General features: G+C 47.7%; 1 protein-coding gene across 4 annotated transcripts in view; it reads left to right on the forward strand.

Moving 5' to 3' along the window:
- LOC138521163 (zinc finger protein 282-like) overlaps window positions 1-15734 on the forward strand; it is a 511590-nt gene that overhangs the window by 289107 nt on the left and 206749 nt on the right. For 3 of the 4 annotated variants that reach the window (XM_069633752.1, XM_069633754.1, XM_069633755.1), the window contains one exon: window positions 7032-7166. In XM_069633752.1, the coding sequence (XP_069489853.1) occupies window positions 7032-7166 (135 nt within the window). The remainder of the gene's footprint in view (window positions 1-7031; window positions 7167-15734) is intronic. The other variant, XM_069633753.1, reaches the window with a different exon arrangement.

A 15734-nucleotide genomic window follows, 5' to 3' on the forward strand; every position in this document is an offset into this window, starting at 1 on the left:
GCCTCTGACACACCTACGCAGGCCTACTCCTCTTTTGAATGCCTCGTCTACAGGCTCTCTCTCTCCCCTAGCCATTCCCTTACTGTGGCTACTATCTAACGCCCATCTGGTCAGATTTCTCCCTTCCTCTCTGAATGGGCAGACCTCTCCTCCTCACTCCTTGCCTCTACCACTCAACTCCTCCTCCTTGGAGACTTCAACATCCACCTGGATGCCTCCTGTCCCCCCTCTGGACACTTTCGTGACCTCTGCGACTCTCTCTCTAACTAACCATTTTCCCCTCTGGCCTGACTCATTCTGCAGGGCACACTCTCGATGCTCTGATCGCTTCAGACCTTCCCCTCTCTGCCCCTCTCTCCACATCTCTCTCCTGGAGTGACCACTTTCTCCTATCCTCCCACCTCACCCTCCCTACCCCTCAGGCCAAGCCTCCTCCATCACTGCCACCCACCTTCTCGGTCATCCGACCCATGAAGCGCGTGTCAGTTGAGGCTTTCGCCGCCACCTTCTCACCCCCTCCTCCCCCTTTGGCTGACTCTCACCCTGACACAGACCTCTCCTTGCTCCACTCTTCTATATCTGATACTCTTGATATCCTTGCCCCTGTCGTGAGAATCCGCCTGAAGCCCAAAGCCAAGTGTAATTCCTGGTATGACTCAGACCTCGTCTCCCTAAAACGCAAGTGTCGGGCGGCTGAGAGGAAATGGCGTGCTTCAAGTTCATCCTCTGACAAAGTGGCCTACCGCCTACTGCAAAGACAATACCGGCTCTCTGTCCTCACCAGGGCCATCTTAAGCACTTTTGGGGCCCTGGGCACGGACATCTTTGGGGCCCCCCTCCACCAAACCAAAGGAATTAAGTGATCAAGAATATCTGCCCCCCGTCGCAATCACAACCCATAGGTTGATATGCTGCCTCCCAGAATTAAAAATAAGAATGTTTACTCCCTTTAAATCCCCTTACCCTCTTCATTCTTGCTCTAATAAGACTGAAAAACAAGTACCATGTGAAGGCCAACCTTATCAGTCTACGAAAAGAGGTTACTTCTGTTCTAGCATAGATACAAGAGACTTTTTATCAATAGAATCCAGAAAGGTGTGCAGCCTGTAGTAGTAATGCAGGACTGTGTGTAAAAGGTACATGTAACCCAGAATAGACAGATAACTCACATTTGCTGCCTCACAGAATGGAAATGTGCTCATGCATGGATAGAGCAGATCAATTGGGAGGAAGGAGAAAGCTACACATACCATAGCATGGATAGTGGATGCAGATTAGAAGCTACCAGGAAGGTGTCAGTATGCAGACAGACTGAGATAATAAGTGGGACATGGTTTTCAAATAGTGTTGCCATTAGAGATCAAAAGAATAAAGTGCCTGTGGTGTGCAATATATCAATGCTCACTATTATAGTGGAAGCAACACTATAGCCAGTGAAACCATGAGTGAGGTTGTTTTAAAGATCATACCCTGAGAAGGAAATCTCTCTGAAGGGCTGACAATCTGACAATTTTGAAAGGTTTAGGGACTAGCAATTTCGAGAGGCTAGGCAGTACAAGATTAAATTAGATGCCCAGTGTTATACAAACTGGTTTAGGGGTGAATCTGGTATTTGTGCCAACCCTGCAATTTCTGCATTTGAACACTTTCATTGCCAGTTCTTACCATGAACTAAAATAATCTCATTTTATAAAAACAAACTTGGAAGTACACACAGCACATTACCAAACATGACAATTTCTAAAAACAAAATACTATGGAAGGGTGTAACACATATTGATTCTAGCTTCATTCTCTCCATCATCAAGAGACGTATATAAGTACCAGCATACCAATCAGTGTGATTTAACAGATTGATTCTGGGTTGGACTTTTGTATTTTAAAGTTTTACATACTTCCAAAACACTGGCTTGTCAAATTGTCATTTATAAATGTCATTTATAAACGTGCAGAAAAACATTTGACTTTTACAAAAATGCAAAGATTTATTTTGTGTCAAACGAGCAGACTTTAAAATATGCTTGCCCGAGTCCTTCACCATCTGGTCCGCTCCTTTCTGTCTACAACCCCTTCCACTCAAATGGCCTACATAAGAAGAAAGATCAAGTAATGGGCTAAACGATGCCACCACCATGCAAGGAGGCAAACTTCACAGAAGACAGTACAATAATGTACGAGATATAAGATGATTGATCAGGATCACTGTATTGTCTGCTGGCAAAGCCAGGATATAAGCATGAATGCTTTGGTTCCAAATTCTGATACTTATTCATCTCTTGGACTAACAGTTTCTGCTCATCGTTGGAGGTGATTGCCTTGATTTTACAACACCCCATCTGAGCACACCAATTTCTAGACCTTCACCATAAGGATGACATGTTTGTTTTTATAGCAACCCCTATCTGGTGCAGGCATATTCCTGATTATAGCACCTGTTGTGCTGTAAGACCAAGTACATATGCAGGCAGGTTTATAAACTTCAGACATAGGAAAGGCTCAGCCAGCCTTACAGGAATGTGCTATTCTAATCTTGCATAGTAACACATATCACTGCAATGAGTGCTTAACACACTGAGCTAACTTCTGAACCATTGTGGCACTCAATTTACCAGTATGCATTTTAAATGTGGCTATTGCACATGATCAACTTAATTCCCACAGAAAGGAAATAATGCTACAGGAGTTGTGCTGCAAGGAACACACAAACTATATATACCACAGTGAACACAGAAAGCATTACATGATGAATTGATCGAGGCAGAATGCACTTGCCAAAACAGATAGGCAAATAGGTTTAGAGCCTCAGCACCAATCAATACAACATTCCGATGTGTTCTATTTAAGTCTGGTGAACAAAGGAATCATACTTTTTTAGATCAGTCTGCCTTGGAGGCCCCCTCCAAGGTGGGGGGCCCTGTGCAAGTGCCCCTTTTGCCCTCCCATAAAAACGTCTCTGGTCCTCACCAAGAAGAGAGCTCACATCCAAGCCTGCATCTCTGCAGCATCTAACAACTCGGCTGAACTCTTTAAAATATGCAAGGAACTGGCCAATCCTGCCGCAGTCTCTACCTCTCCTGTCCCCTCCCAGGCCCTCTGCGTGGCACTGGCTTCTCTCTTCATTTCAAAAACTCAGGACATCCTGTCCTCACTCTCCTCTTACCCCCTCCATCCCCCTATTCCCTGCTCTTCCGCCAGCTCTTCTGCAGCCACCCCCCCTCCCTCCTTCTCTGCCTTTCCCCTTTTCTCTGCTGACAAGGTTTCCAGATAAGTCCGATCTATGAAGGTCTCGTCAAAACAGGTTCACCCCTGTTCCTCCAAAACTATCAAGGACCACATCGACTCCCTGGCTCCTGCCCTGGCTGACTTCTGCAATCACTCCTTCGCCACTGGAGTCTTCCCATCCCCCCCTTAAGCACTCCCTTGTGCACCCTCTTCTTAAGAAACCCTCTTACGACCCCTCCTGCCCGGCTAACTATCGCCCAATCTTCATCACTCCCTTCCTGGGCAAGCTCCTGGAGAAACTGGCCATCTCCAAGCTTAATCTCCACACTGAATCTGTGGGTTGTCTTCATGAGCATCAGTCTGGCTTCAGAGCGGCCAGAAGCACTGAAACTGCTCTCCTAAACATCCGTGAAGACCTGCTCTCCAACCTTGACTCTAACACTCTGTGTGTTCTCATCTTGCTTGATCTCTCTTCTGCTTTTGACACTATCAACCATGCCATCCTGCTCAACTGTCTCCGTGATAACCTGGGTATCACTGGTCAGGCTCTGGCGTGGCTGACTTCTTTCCTCTCCAATCGACCCTCCCAGGTCCAACTTGGGTCCTTCCTCTCTGACATCTTTTTCTCTACCTGTGGTGTCCCCAGGGATCTAACCTCTCTCCCTGGCTGTTCAACGAATATCTGGCACTCCTTGCCCACCGCATCGCCGCTCTCTGCCCTAACTTTCAGTGCTATGCGGATGATACCCAACTCATTTTCAGGCTACCCTCGGCCTCCTCCTCTCCTTCCCTCATCTCTGACTGTCTGTCTGCTATCTAGGAGTGGTGTGCCGCCAATGACCTCTGCCTTAATGTCAGTAAGACTGAGATTCTACTCATCGGCACACCCACTCCCTCCTTTCCTGCAGCTCTCTAGCCGGCCTCTCTAGGCCCTCTCCCTGCTCCTACCTGCAAGGCAAAAAACCTTGGGGTCATCTTCGACTCCTCACATTTCTGACATCTCTAAGAAGTCACACTACCAGCTGCACCTCCTTAGAGGTATTCTTCCTTTCCTCTCCTTCCCCCGGAAGCTCACTGTCTCCAGAGCCCTTGTTCTCTCTAAACTGGACTACTGTAACAGCCTCTATCTAAATATGCCTGCCTCTGCTCTCTGCCCTCTGCAACTCGTCCAGAACAGGACTACGAGACTTGTTCTTGGCCTCAAGCCCAGGGGCCGTATCTCTCCAGGACTGAAATCTCTTCACTGGCTTCCAGAGGCTGTGAGGATTAAGTTCAAAACCCTCTGCATTATCCACAAGGCCTTCTGGGGCCTGGGGCTGAAATACCTTCAACTCTCCCTTCCTAAATATCTTCCTTCTCGAGCTCTTCGCTCATCCTCCTCCAACACCCTCAGGGTCAGCCGCTTCTCCAAGCAACGAGTTGGGGGTAGATCTCTCTCCGCAGCAGGGGCCTCCCTCTGGAACAGCCTTCCTGCCTCCCTGAAAACTTGAGGAGAACCATCTCCGGTTCCGGAAGCACCTCAAAACCTTCCTCTTTGCTTCTGCTTTCTCTCCCCCTCTCCCCTGCTAAATTCCGGATTGAAAATGCACTGAATCGGCACCGGGCAACTCTCACTGATCTCGGTCCCTTGCCCAGCCACCTGCCCCTGGCACTGCCTCCCTGGCAACCACTGCACCGCGGGACTGTCTCTGTATCCCTACAGCCCCCCTCCGAGCACTTGTTCTGCACTTACCTTGCACTTGCCACCAGCTGGCCCCTTATTTATTTATCTTATTTTCCACTATCCCATGTACTGCACTTTCCCCTCTCCCTTGCCCCTAGCACTTTCCCTTCCCCCCTTCCCATGCACTTGCGCGATCTGAATGACACCTGGCCTAGTAAGATCTTTGTCTGTCTTCCCCATGTCCCCCCTCCCTGCCTCGTCGCGCCTTCAAACACTTGTGTAAAGGCGCATCATAAATGCAATATCATATCATATCAAGCTCTGTTGCTTAGTAGCAGATGGAAAGCCTCGCTTCCATGCCGCTCGTGGTGTCCACCATCTTACGATCAGGCATGCATCGGGCAGAGCAACAGCTGATCGTGTGTGCGCTCGGGACCGCACTCAAAGCAGGGCTCACCTCTCTGCTGATAATGAAGAGGGAGATCCTGTGTGGGCAGACTGGGGGCATCAGTTGGGATAAGCAGGTGGAGGGGGGCTCCTCTACCTGGGATGCAGGGTCAGGCGAGCAGGGCACTGCTCACACGCGATGAAGATCCTTGGCTGGGGAGGGGCTCCTGCCCGCTCCAGGGCTCTGGCTGCAATGGAGGAAGCTGGCGCAGAAGTGGCATTCTCTGCAAATGGCCGGCTTCTGCCTGCCGATGTGGGATTCTGGGACAAGTGAAGCTCCGTTGGTTAGCAGCAGATGGAAAGCCTTGCTTCGGGCAGAGCAACATCTGATCGTGTGTACACTTTGTTTGACTTTAATGTTCTACTTCCAAGTAGTGTTCCTTATTTTGAGTGATACTATTGCCCACCAACTACAGTTGGCACTATTTCCAACCTCTATTGAAATAACAAAGGGGATTGCTCACGTCTGTCCTCATTGCTGTTGTACAGAAACTAATGTGCAATATGCAATGTGTACTTTTGGTGCTGCACAACAACAGTTAGGATAAAATATGTCCTCTCTGCCATGTTATGGGTTAATGTTCCATCTTCCCTATGTCCCGACATTATTAATATCAGCCCCATTTTAAATGGGACAGTGCGTGAAATGGAGGCCTAATAGCAAGGCGTAATGTGTTTACACCTCCATGTAACACTGCCCCATTTTGAAGCAGTGACCAGGTGGAGATCTCAGCCGTGTATTCTTCCTCTAACTTGTCAATATGTTTTACATGGTTTAGCTTCACCACGCTGATGAGGCACAACTAGGCCGAAACACGTTATTGTACTCTTGTTCAGAGGAGAATTGCCAAGCATTTCAGTGCTTGACTGCCTGTGTGGGTGCCAACAGACTGATATGCAAATGGTTATTACTCCTCTGTCAAGGGTGTGGTGAGCTAAAATGTGGTTCTAAACTCTCTGAGTAGAATACATTCCATAGAACAAGTTATTTGAACCATGTTCGTTTTCAGTGGAGGGTCTCCCACACTTTTGTTACGTTTTGTTTTAAACCTGCGTGACATTTTCATGCAGATTTAAAACAAATGGTTTCCCATGGAATCTGCCTTGGTTTTGCACGTGTGTTAAATGCTGCCTACAAAGCGCTTTTGTAGGCCGTGTTTAACTATTTCGCAAGAGGGACGGGAAAAAGAATGAGTACAAGTGGGTTTGCTGTGCTTTTATTCTTTTTATCTCCAGACTGCCACATGAATGTGTAAAAATTGCGTTCAGGGGAAACCAGTTTGTAAGTGCTACCGCATGTGGTCCCCTGCATGCAATTAACATTTCCTTTCAAATTAAGCTGTTTGTATTCCTGCTTCCCCGTTTCCTCAAGTGTGGATTGTCTTTCATTTGCTACCTAACTCTTGCGTACTTCATGCACGAATTACCCACATTTATTTCCTGCCTCCTCCTATCAGGTTTACTATTTACTTTCCTCCTCATAACGGTTACACTCACATCCTCTTTCATCAAATCAATTGCTCGTCCTCTACCTACTTGCATCAAGTAAATATTTATTTCTGATCTGTTCTGTTCCGAAATTTCCAAAGTCCACCCATTTCCCAAGGAATTCTTAGAATTGTAACCTTTGTGATTAGGCTTTGGACAGATTCATAAAATATGTAATCATTTTAACTGGCATTTCTGTTTCCTTTTGAAGGTGTGCTGCAGCTTACTTTAAAGCCAGAGGAGATGCCAGATTCCAAGCAATGCATCCAACTCAGACACCCCAGATCCATGTTCATTGGTGAGATCAATGACAGTGTCATGGCCAGGCTGGTCATGGTGCGGCCTGGTATGTGCCATTTACCAGTTTTACCAGTTTTGTTTTTCTAGTGTTATATAATCAAAGTTATGGAGTCTGAGCTAGACATCCAATGTGCATCCTATTCGCAAGAGAATTTTGAATTGGTAATGCTGGATACCAGTCAAAATGAAGGAGATGAATGACATTTTAAAACAAATGGAGTACAAAATGAAAGCGTAAAAGCAAGGCAAATGCTTATATGCCTTCATTTTGTGCTCCTATTCATTTTTCCCTTACAAGGCATGGGAGGGGTACAAAGTGGAGTTTACATTTCTGCTGTGCTTTCCTCTTCCCTTCCGACTTGTAAGAACTGCACGTTGTACACCTGCTTGAGGTTTTGATGCAGGCATACAAAAATGGATTCCTATAACATCCACCATAGGTAGCACCTGCAATTTGCATGCAGACCTTTTTACAAAGCAGAGAATACAAGTGAAAAGTACAGGCAATTTTGCCTGGTTTTACACAATGCTTTGTAAATGTTTAAAATTGCATGCAGTGACTTCAACTTCATGTAAGTGCTAACACTGGTGGTCCCCTGCATGCAAGTACAATTTTTTATAAAATGACCCTCTATGTATTTTATTGAACACTGTAGCATTGTTGCACTAAAGGTAAACAAGAATTCATCCATGGCTCAGACAGGAGTGGGTGTTGAAATGAAATGAAATGATATTTTATTTATATCCCGCTCGTACACAAGTGTTTCAGAGCGCGAGTGATCTATCGCTACCATACATTAGCATTATAATTCATCATCTGCCCCTCAATATTCTGCTTTAGGCAACAAAAAACATTTCTATTTCTGTTGGATTCAAAACTACAAAAAGGCAACTCATCATAAATTGTCTACCTTACGTTCACCAGTTCATTTCTGCATTTAGACCTTAAAGAGACCAGAATCTGAAACCCGCATCAGAGAAAAGTGCCGGTTTCTGGATGACAGTTAATGGCAGTGATAGCTTTTAGGTGGCAACCTATTTGTACTTTATCAACATCAATGCAGCAGGTGTGTATAAAATGAATATTTATTAGTATTGTAAATTATGTATTGCCTGAGAGGAAGCTCTGCAGGACGCGTTACTTAACGGAGTAGCTCTCTGAGGAATTGTATTAGTACAATGGACAGGGCATGTATTTTTCAACAAATATGAATTGATCACATTTTTTTCCCAATACATCTTACCTTTGATTTTCTGACATTTAGACACACAAACCGCAGGCTTAAGAAATTGCCATTTTATGATAATCTTATCTGTTGAACAATTGCCTTAAATTCAAGTGCCCTGGCGGAAGTAAATCATGTCACGCGCCCCTCAAGCTGACATTGCCATGACAACCGATATGCTGTGCCCCTTCTCAAGATGTTGTTTCACAGCACAGCCAAATGTACGGCAACTATGCCATTGCGTTACCTAACGCAAAACAATGAAGATACACACATAATTAATGTTTACTCGCTTTTCACAAAAAGAAGATAACAAGTTACATTTTTCAATAATTACTCAGAGTCGGGAATGCAGTAAGTTATATTTCTTATTCCAACAGAAACAAGGCCATTATACATTTTCTAACAAATAATCATGGGAAAAACAGATTGTTTACTCCAAGACATAGTAATCATGTTTCAGTCGACGGTCACATTACGTGAACTCTTTGAGATTTCATTCTTCAATGTTTCAATGCCAGTACTTGAATTGTGCAAGGAAATGTTCAGTGGAGTGAAAGAGAATTCGGAAAAGTTCCATCATCTGATTTCTCTCAAAGCGCATGGTGTTCCGTTTGGGAGAAAAGATTATTCTGTTTTCAGTTTCTGTTACCCATCTGAAATAAAGCATTGCTCTCATGAAATGCGGGCATGTTTGTCCTGATGACAGGCACAGGAAATGGGCAAAAAGCAGTTTCATCCCAGAATACTGATTATATTCCAGTTAGTGATAGCGATGTTCCAGTTTTAGAATCCATCCAACAGAAAAGGGCTTTCATGGCAGACACATATATTTAGGAAGTAACTAAGATGTACAAAAGAAAAAGATGTAACTAAGATGTAAAAAAGAAAATATATAATTTAACCCATTGTCAAAAGCAGTAATTCTATTACCTGGTTATAAATAAAACATAACTTTTTTTGTATTCCGCAAACACAAAGAAATCATATAACTGCATCAGTAATTGAATTGTGCTTTTAGTAAAGATATAAGGGTTATATCAAAGTGTGGCAATCCATTATTTCCAGATTTTGCACCTTGACTGCAAATCAAACTATTATAACGATGTGGGTTTTATTTGTTGTTGCAGGCACTTTCTGCAGTCTGGACAATAATATCCCTATTGTTCAAACTAATTTAAAAACACCTTTTAAACAGAAAAGTATGTACATTTTATTAAACTTATTTTAGTGTAGAAAATATATCAATAAAACGTTTTTATGGAGACCGCGAGGGGGTGGGGAGCAAGATGGCCACGTAGGACCGGAGCTCCACACCCCACCAGCATTTGCTAGCCTGCCCGAACCCCCCAAGGTGCAGTGCCAAGCCCCCAGTCGGCCGAGAAGCAGGAGCGCAGAGTGGGGTGGCCTCTGCCGTGTCAGGCGGAGCAGAGTTCACCAGAAAAGTGAAACGTTGTAAGTGGTCAGCAGGCCGCCAGCGATATACCGAGACGCACCAGCAAGAAGCGGCTGGAGTGGAGGGGAGCCACGGGGTTCCGTTGCTACAAAAGTTACCATGCACCGCGAGTCCGGAAACTCAGAGAGGAGGGGATGGGGATGCAGCAGTGAAGGAGAAGGAACAGCAGCGACCCGGTAGCAGTGAGCCCGGGCCAGAGAGCGGTGAGCCGGTAGCACGCCCCGGCAGATGGGGTGAACCTGGGCGCAAAGGCAGTCATCGCAGAAGCTCCACAACAGTGCTACGGCGAGCCTGGGCCTCAAGGTGGCACAGGCTTCAAGAACTAACATGCACCGAGACCAGCTCGGGCCTCAAGGTGGTGATTGAGCAATACACTGGCAAAAACAGCAGCGAACCCGGGCTAGAAGGCATCACGGAAGTGCGAGGTGGAGTGTGGCAGCGACCAGAGGGCTGGGTGCAGGCAGTGGCCCCAGGGAGCAGCTGGAAGAGCCTGGACTCTGACCCAGAACACAGCAGGGGAACCAGCAGGAATGTGAGGAGGAGATCAGCAACCCAATAGACGGAGGCATCTCCAGAGACCGAGGGCGGGCCCCTGGTGAGATACCTGGCACCCAGGTAGTGGAGGTAGGCCTCCACAGTCATAAGTGGGCTCAATAGTGTGGATCCTAGGGGACGTGGTTACCCCACTGGTGCAGGAGGGAGAGTTGCACCTCAAAGGCGGAATTAAGGAGCGCATAGCTGCTGGTCTGTGCCACTGTGAACCAGGGAGGCAAGGGCAAGGAGAAGGAGCCCTGCATTTGGATCCCAAGGGCAGTGGGGCCCAGACATGTTACTTAAAGGTGAGGGCGCCATGGCAGCAGGAGGGCTGAGAACCCTGCGGGATGATGTGCAGACGATCCTGATGGAACTGAAGACATTCAGGGGGGAGGTGCAGACCTTGACGGGTCACCAAGTTTGAAGATAGAGTGGAGGCCCTGAAGCATAATCAAATAGCCACAGACATAGCAGATGTGGGTCTGGAGATCCAGATCAAGGAACTGGAGAACAGGGAAAGTGAGCTCTGAAGCACACTAGATGATGTGGAAAACCGGGAGAGGCGGAACCATCTATAGAAATGGAGCCTCCTGGGGAAGGCTGCTGAGTCTCCCAGGACCTGGAAGCCACACTGTCAGGGGTGCTGAAGAAACTCATGGGTGAGACTTTCAATAAGGAAATATGTTTTTACTGGGTTCATCGTGGGGCGGGGGGAGCAAAGGGCCCTGTTCTGTCGTGGTGATTTGTCATAACTATAGAGATAAGGAGGACATCCTAAGGAGTGCCCGACGGGTGGCTGACCGCAAATCGGATGGGGCCACTGTAAGGATTTATCAAGATCTGTCAAATCACATGCTGGAGCAGAGGAGAAAGTGCAGACCCCTGACACAGTGGCTACAGGAAGAGGGGATGGGCTACCGCTGGCGCTTCCCCTTTGCCCTCTCTTTTGAACAGGGGGGAGCAGTATGAGCTAAAGCTTGGGGAGGAAGCAACCTGGCTACTGGCAGAGCTGCGGAAAGAGGGGACTTTCCAGGAGAAGGATGGCCAATGCAGGCCGCGAGAATGATTCAATAGCGCCTTTGCACAACCAAAAAGCCATAGGAAGAAATCAGCCTACAAAAATTCAAGAAATCTCAGGCAAACCAGTCAAAGGCCGCAAGTTGAAGAAGGGGGCTCACGTTGAAACGATTGAATGTCGGGGGGGAGTTTGTGTGGTTCTTAAAGTTGATGTTGTGGGGCTGGCATGCTCATTGTCACCCTAGTGACTTGGGGATTCCCAGGTGTCTCAGAGAAATGGGGTTGGGAGACCCTGGTTGGGCACGATTGCCCAAACATGTTGGATAGTGTTTACAGGTTGATGGGGGGAATGGGAGGGGGTTACATGCATAGTACAGTCGCAATGGCCAAAGGGAGATGGTGTCTTCCTTGGGCTGCAGTGGCGGACCCAAGGGTAGCCTGACAAGGGCTAACTGGAAGGCAGCCACACTTAATGTAAAGGGTCTGAGCTCTCCAAACAAGCTGGCTTGTTTCATAAGGCCCAGCTACAGGTCCTCTTTCGGCAGGAATCCCATTACAAACAAGGGGCGGAGCGGCCACTGAAGAGGGCGGATATTGGATAGCTGTATTGGGCCTTCCACAGAGCCAGTAAGGAGTGGGTGGGTATTGTCCTAGCAGGCTCTGTGCGGCTGATAGAGGTACAGAGGGGTTTAGGGGGATGATTTGTGGCAGTGAAGGGTCACCTGAATGGGACTATGATCACTCTGGCCTCTTTGTATGCCCCCAATGTCCACCGGCTGGCCTTTCTAAGGAACATTTTCTTAGTATTGGAAGAGTCGGGGGAAAGGCCGACCATGGTGGGAGGCGACTTCAATGCTATAGTGGAACCGGCTGTAGTTTGGTGGTCAGCACGGAGGGACCGAGTCAAACCACAGGGGAAGTGAGCACAAGGCACTGGTGCAGCTACTTCAGGACCACTTCTGGGAGGTTGTGTGGAGATCCAGATACCCCCAGCCGGGTGGCTATCCCTTTTTCTCGCCCCCACATCAAACCTACATGAGAATTTACTGCCTGCTGGTCCCCAGGGAGCAGATGGCCATGTTAGAGTCCCTGACAGTGGAATCAGTTACATGGTCATACAATGAGATGGTGGTAGTGGGGTGGTGGGTGGAGGAAGATCGGCGGGGTACCCCAAGGTGGAGGTGTAATGATGGTCTCCTCAAGGACACAGTCTTTAGGGAACATCTCCAGAAAGAGATTGTCACTTCTTTGAAACCAATGCCACAGGCGAGGTGCAGCGGAAAGTGGTATGGGAGGATGCCACGGTCACGTTTAGGGACCTCCTTTTACAGGAGGGTGCCCGGAAGAAGAGAGAGAGAGGGCTGCTTGAAGAGAAGTTGAGGGGGACCTTAGAGGGATGAGGCCACATCTTATGTGACATGGGGTGGACCGAGAGAAATTGCTGGCAGGGATGCGAGACAAAAGACAGGAGCTGCATTCACTCTTGATCGGGGAAGTGTTAAAAAGATTGCGTTACACCAAACAGCGATACTATGAAAAGGGGGACCGGGTGGGGACACTACTAGATAACAGAATAAAAGAACCAAGGGTGCAGAGATGAGTGACACGTATACGAGGGACAGAGGGGGGCCTTTTGGGAGGTCAGGACGACATTCCTCAATGGTTTGCTCAGTTTTACGAGGTCTTATACAAGCATCCCCTGGGAGAAGAGGGGTGGGCAATACAGGAATACTTGAGGGGCTTAAAATATCAAGATTGACCGATGGTGAAAGGGCTGTGTTAGAGGGGGAAATTACAGAGAAGGAACTGCTGGGTGCCATAGCCCACCTTAAGCCAGGAAAGGTGCTGGGGGAAGGTGTTTACACCTCAGCCTTTTAGGAACTGCTAGCGGGTCCCATGGATAGTCTCTTTAACTCGATCTGGAATGCAGCAGAAATCCCCCTCTCCTTTCTGGAAGTTCTTATAGCAGTCATACCTAAACAGGGTAAGGACCCTACACATTGTGGTTTGTACCGTCCCATTTCCCTGCTAAACACTGATGCCAAGGTGTTCGCCAGGATACTGGCATTAACGCTGGAGGTGCTTATGCAGCGTTTGGTGCATGCGGACTAGTCAGGATTTATTCGGAATAGCCAGGACTCGTGACAATCTGTGCAAAACTCCACATATACTTCATGCTGAGAGAGGGAGCAGTGCTCCTTTCCCTAGATGCCGAAAAGGCTTTCGACCGAGTCAACTGGTCGTTCATGATGGGGGTCCTGTAGAAGATCGGAATGGGGTACGTTGGATGGGGTGGGTTGCGGCCCTGTACTCCACTCCGCGGGTCAGAGTGGCTGTCAAAGGAGGGGTCTCGAGGGCGAAATCAACTTGAACCGGGGCAATAACCAAAGGAGTCCCCTCTGCCCCCTGTTATATGCATTAGTGATGGAACCTTGGGCAATTGAGCTAAGGATCAATCCCGAGGTAAAGGGTGTCTGCCTAGGGGAAGAGAATACAAAGTGAGTCTGTTCGCAAACGATGCACTCTTCTTTATTACCAAGCCGAAGACATTGATCCCAGCGCTCTTCCAGGTTCTCCAAACATACGGGGAACTGTCGGGGTACAAGATCAACCTTGAAAAGTCAGTGGTATTGGGATGGGAGAGGATGGGGATTTCCTGGGGGGTATTGGGTTCCAATTACAACAGGAGGGATTTCGATACCCGGGAATTAAAATCACAGGGGTTGTGGCGGACCTCTTTGACAAGAACTACACCCCACTCAGGGATAAAATACAACTTTACCTATCTCACTGGGGGAGACTCAAGCTCTCCTGGGCGGCCTGCCTTAATTGTATTAAGATGACAGTCCTTCCCACATTTCTGTTTTTGTTTCAGATGCTCCCAATAGGGTTCCCGGAACCTTTTTTGGCCAAAATCCAGAAGGCCTTGCTATGCTTCCTGTGGGCAGACGCAAGACCAAGGGTGGCATATAGAACACTGTCCCAGCTCAGGGGGTAGAAGGGGGGGTGTGTTTTCCTGACTTGGCAGCAAATTACACAACTACGGATCATGGTGGACAACTTAGACATGACAGCGGAGAAGCAATGGGTCCATATGGATAATCAGGCCTTGGCATGGGTCACACTAGGCAAATGGTTCTGGGACCCTCAAAAAGATATATCCCAAAGGGCGCTGTTACATCCAATCTTGGCGGTATTTTGATTGGTGTGTCAGAAGGGGGGAGGTACTCGCTGGTTCTCGACATGGCCATCACCACTCAGCTGTATATGGGCATGGCCCCTGTGGGACTGGATCATTGACACGGCTCACTACCGGGCTTGGTAGGAGGCGAGATTATCAAGAGCAGGACGGTTGTAGGAGGGTGGGGAATTCATGCCCCTGGCCAGGCTGGAGGAATGTCTGTGTATAAGGAAACTCTCAGTCTTCCACTGTCTACAACTTAAGGGGTGATGACTAGTAGCAGATGGGGAGAGAATGTCTTCAGGGAACAGACTCCCTTTGAAGGGATCCTGCTGCAGGACAGTGGCACCAGAGGGCGTATATCTAGACTATACGCCGAACTGTGTCGGCCGATGTCGCTGATTACATACCGGCAAGGGAGAAGTGGGCCAGGGATTTGGTAACAGACATTACTGACCAGAAGTGGTCAACCATCTCTAGGGGCGTCAGGAAGTCCACGCGGTCCTTGCAATATACAACACAGGCCTACAAGATAATCCACCGTTGGCAGTACCCACCGGCATGACATGCAAAAATGTGTGCGGGGGCAGACTCGAGATACTGGTGATGCAAACACCTGCAGGTTGACTATTACCACATGTTTTGGGGGTGTTCCTATATACAGAGATACTGGGCAGAAGTGTTGTCTTGGCTTAAGGGCTTCGATGAAATACAAAGAGAGCAGACTCTGAGTTTGCTGCTGTTCGGGTTAGAGGTGGAAAACGAAGGTGCAGGGGTGGAGAGTCATATGGTGCGCACTCTGTTGGTGGTAGCACAAAGCTGCATGCCTCAAAACTGGAAAATGGTGGGGCTCCCTCGGAAATGGAGTGGGTGCGGGAGGCGCGAACATTATATGATATGGAATACCTTACACACATGCTGGATGAAGCTTGCACGGACATAGAAGGCGAGTGACTTCCATTTTTCACCAAGTACGGACACTGAACTGTTTGGTAAAAGAGGTTGGTTAAAGGAGGTGTAAGGCTGATGCGACTGTTACGGTGGTTGTTGTTCTATATTATGCACTATGCATGGGGTGAGGGTAAGGAGGGGGGGCATTTAGAACACTGACATGAACCACAGATGTTTCTATCTCGGGTGTAACAGATTAATGGTGATTTGATGTGTCACAAAAATGACAATAAAATTTGATTTAAAAAA

The sequence above is a fragment of the Ambystoma mexicanum genome, chromosome 13 (assembly GCF_040938575.1).
Source record: "Ambystoma mexicanum isolate Mex_15411 chromosome 13, UKY_AmexF1_1, whole genome shotgun sequence".
Lineage (NCBI taxonomy): Eukaryota > Metazoa > Chordata > Amphibia > Caudata > Ambystomatidae > Ambystoma > Ambystoma mexicanum.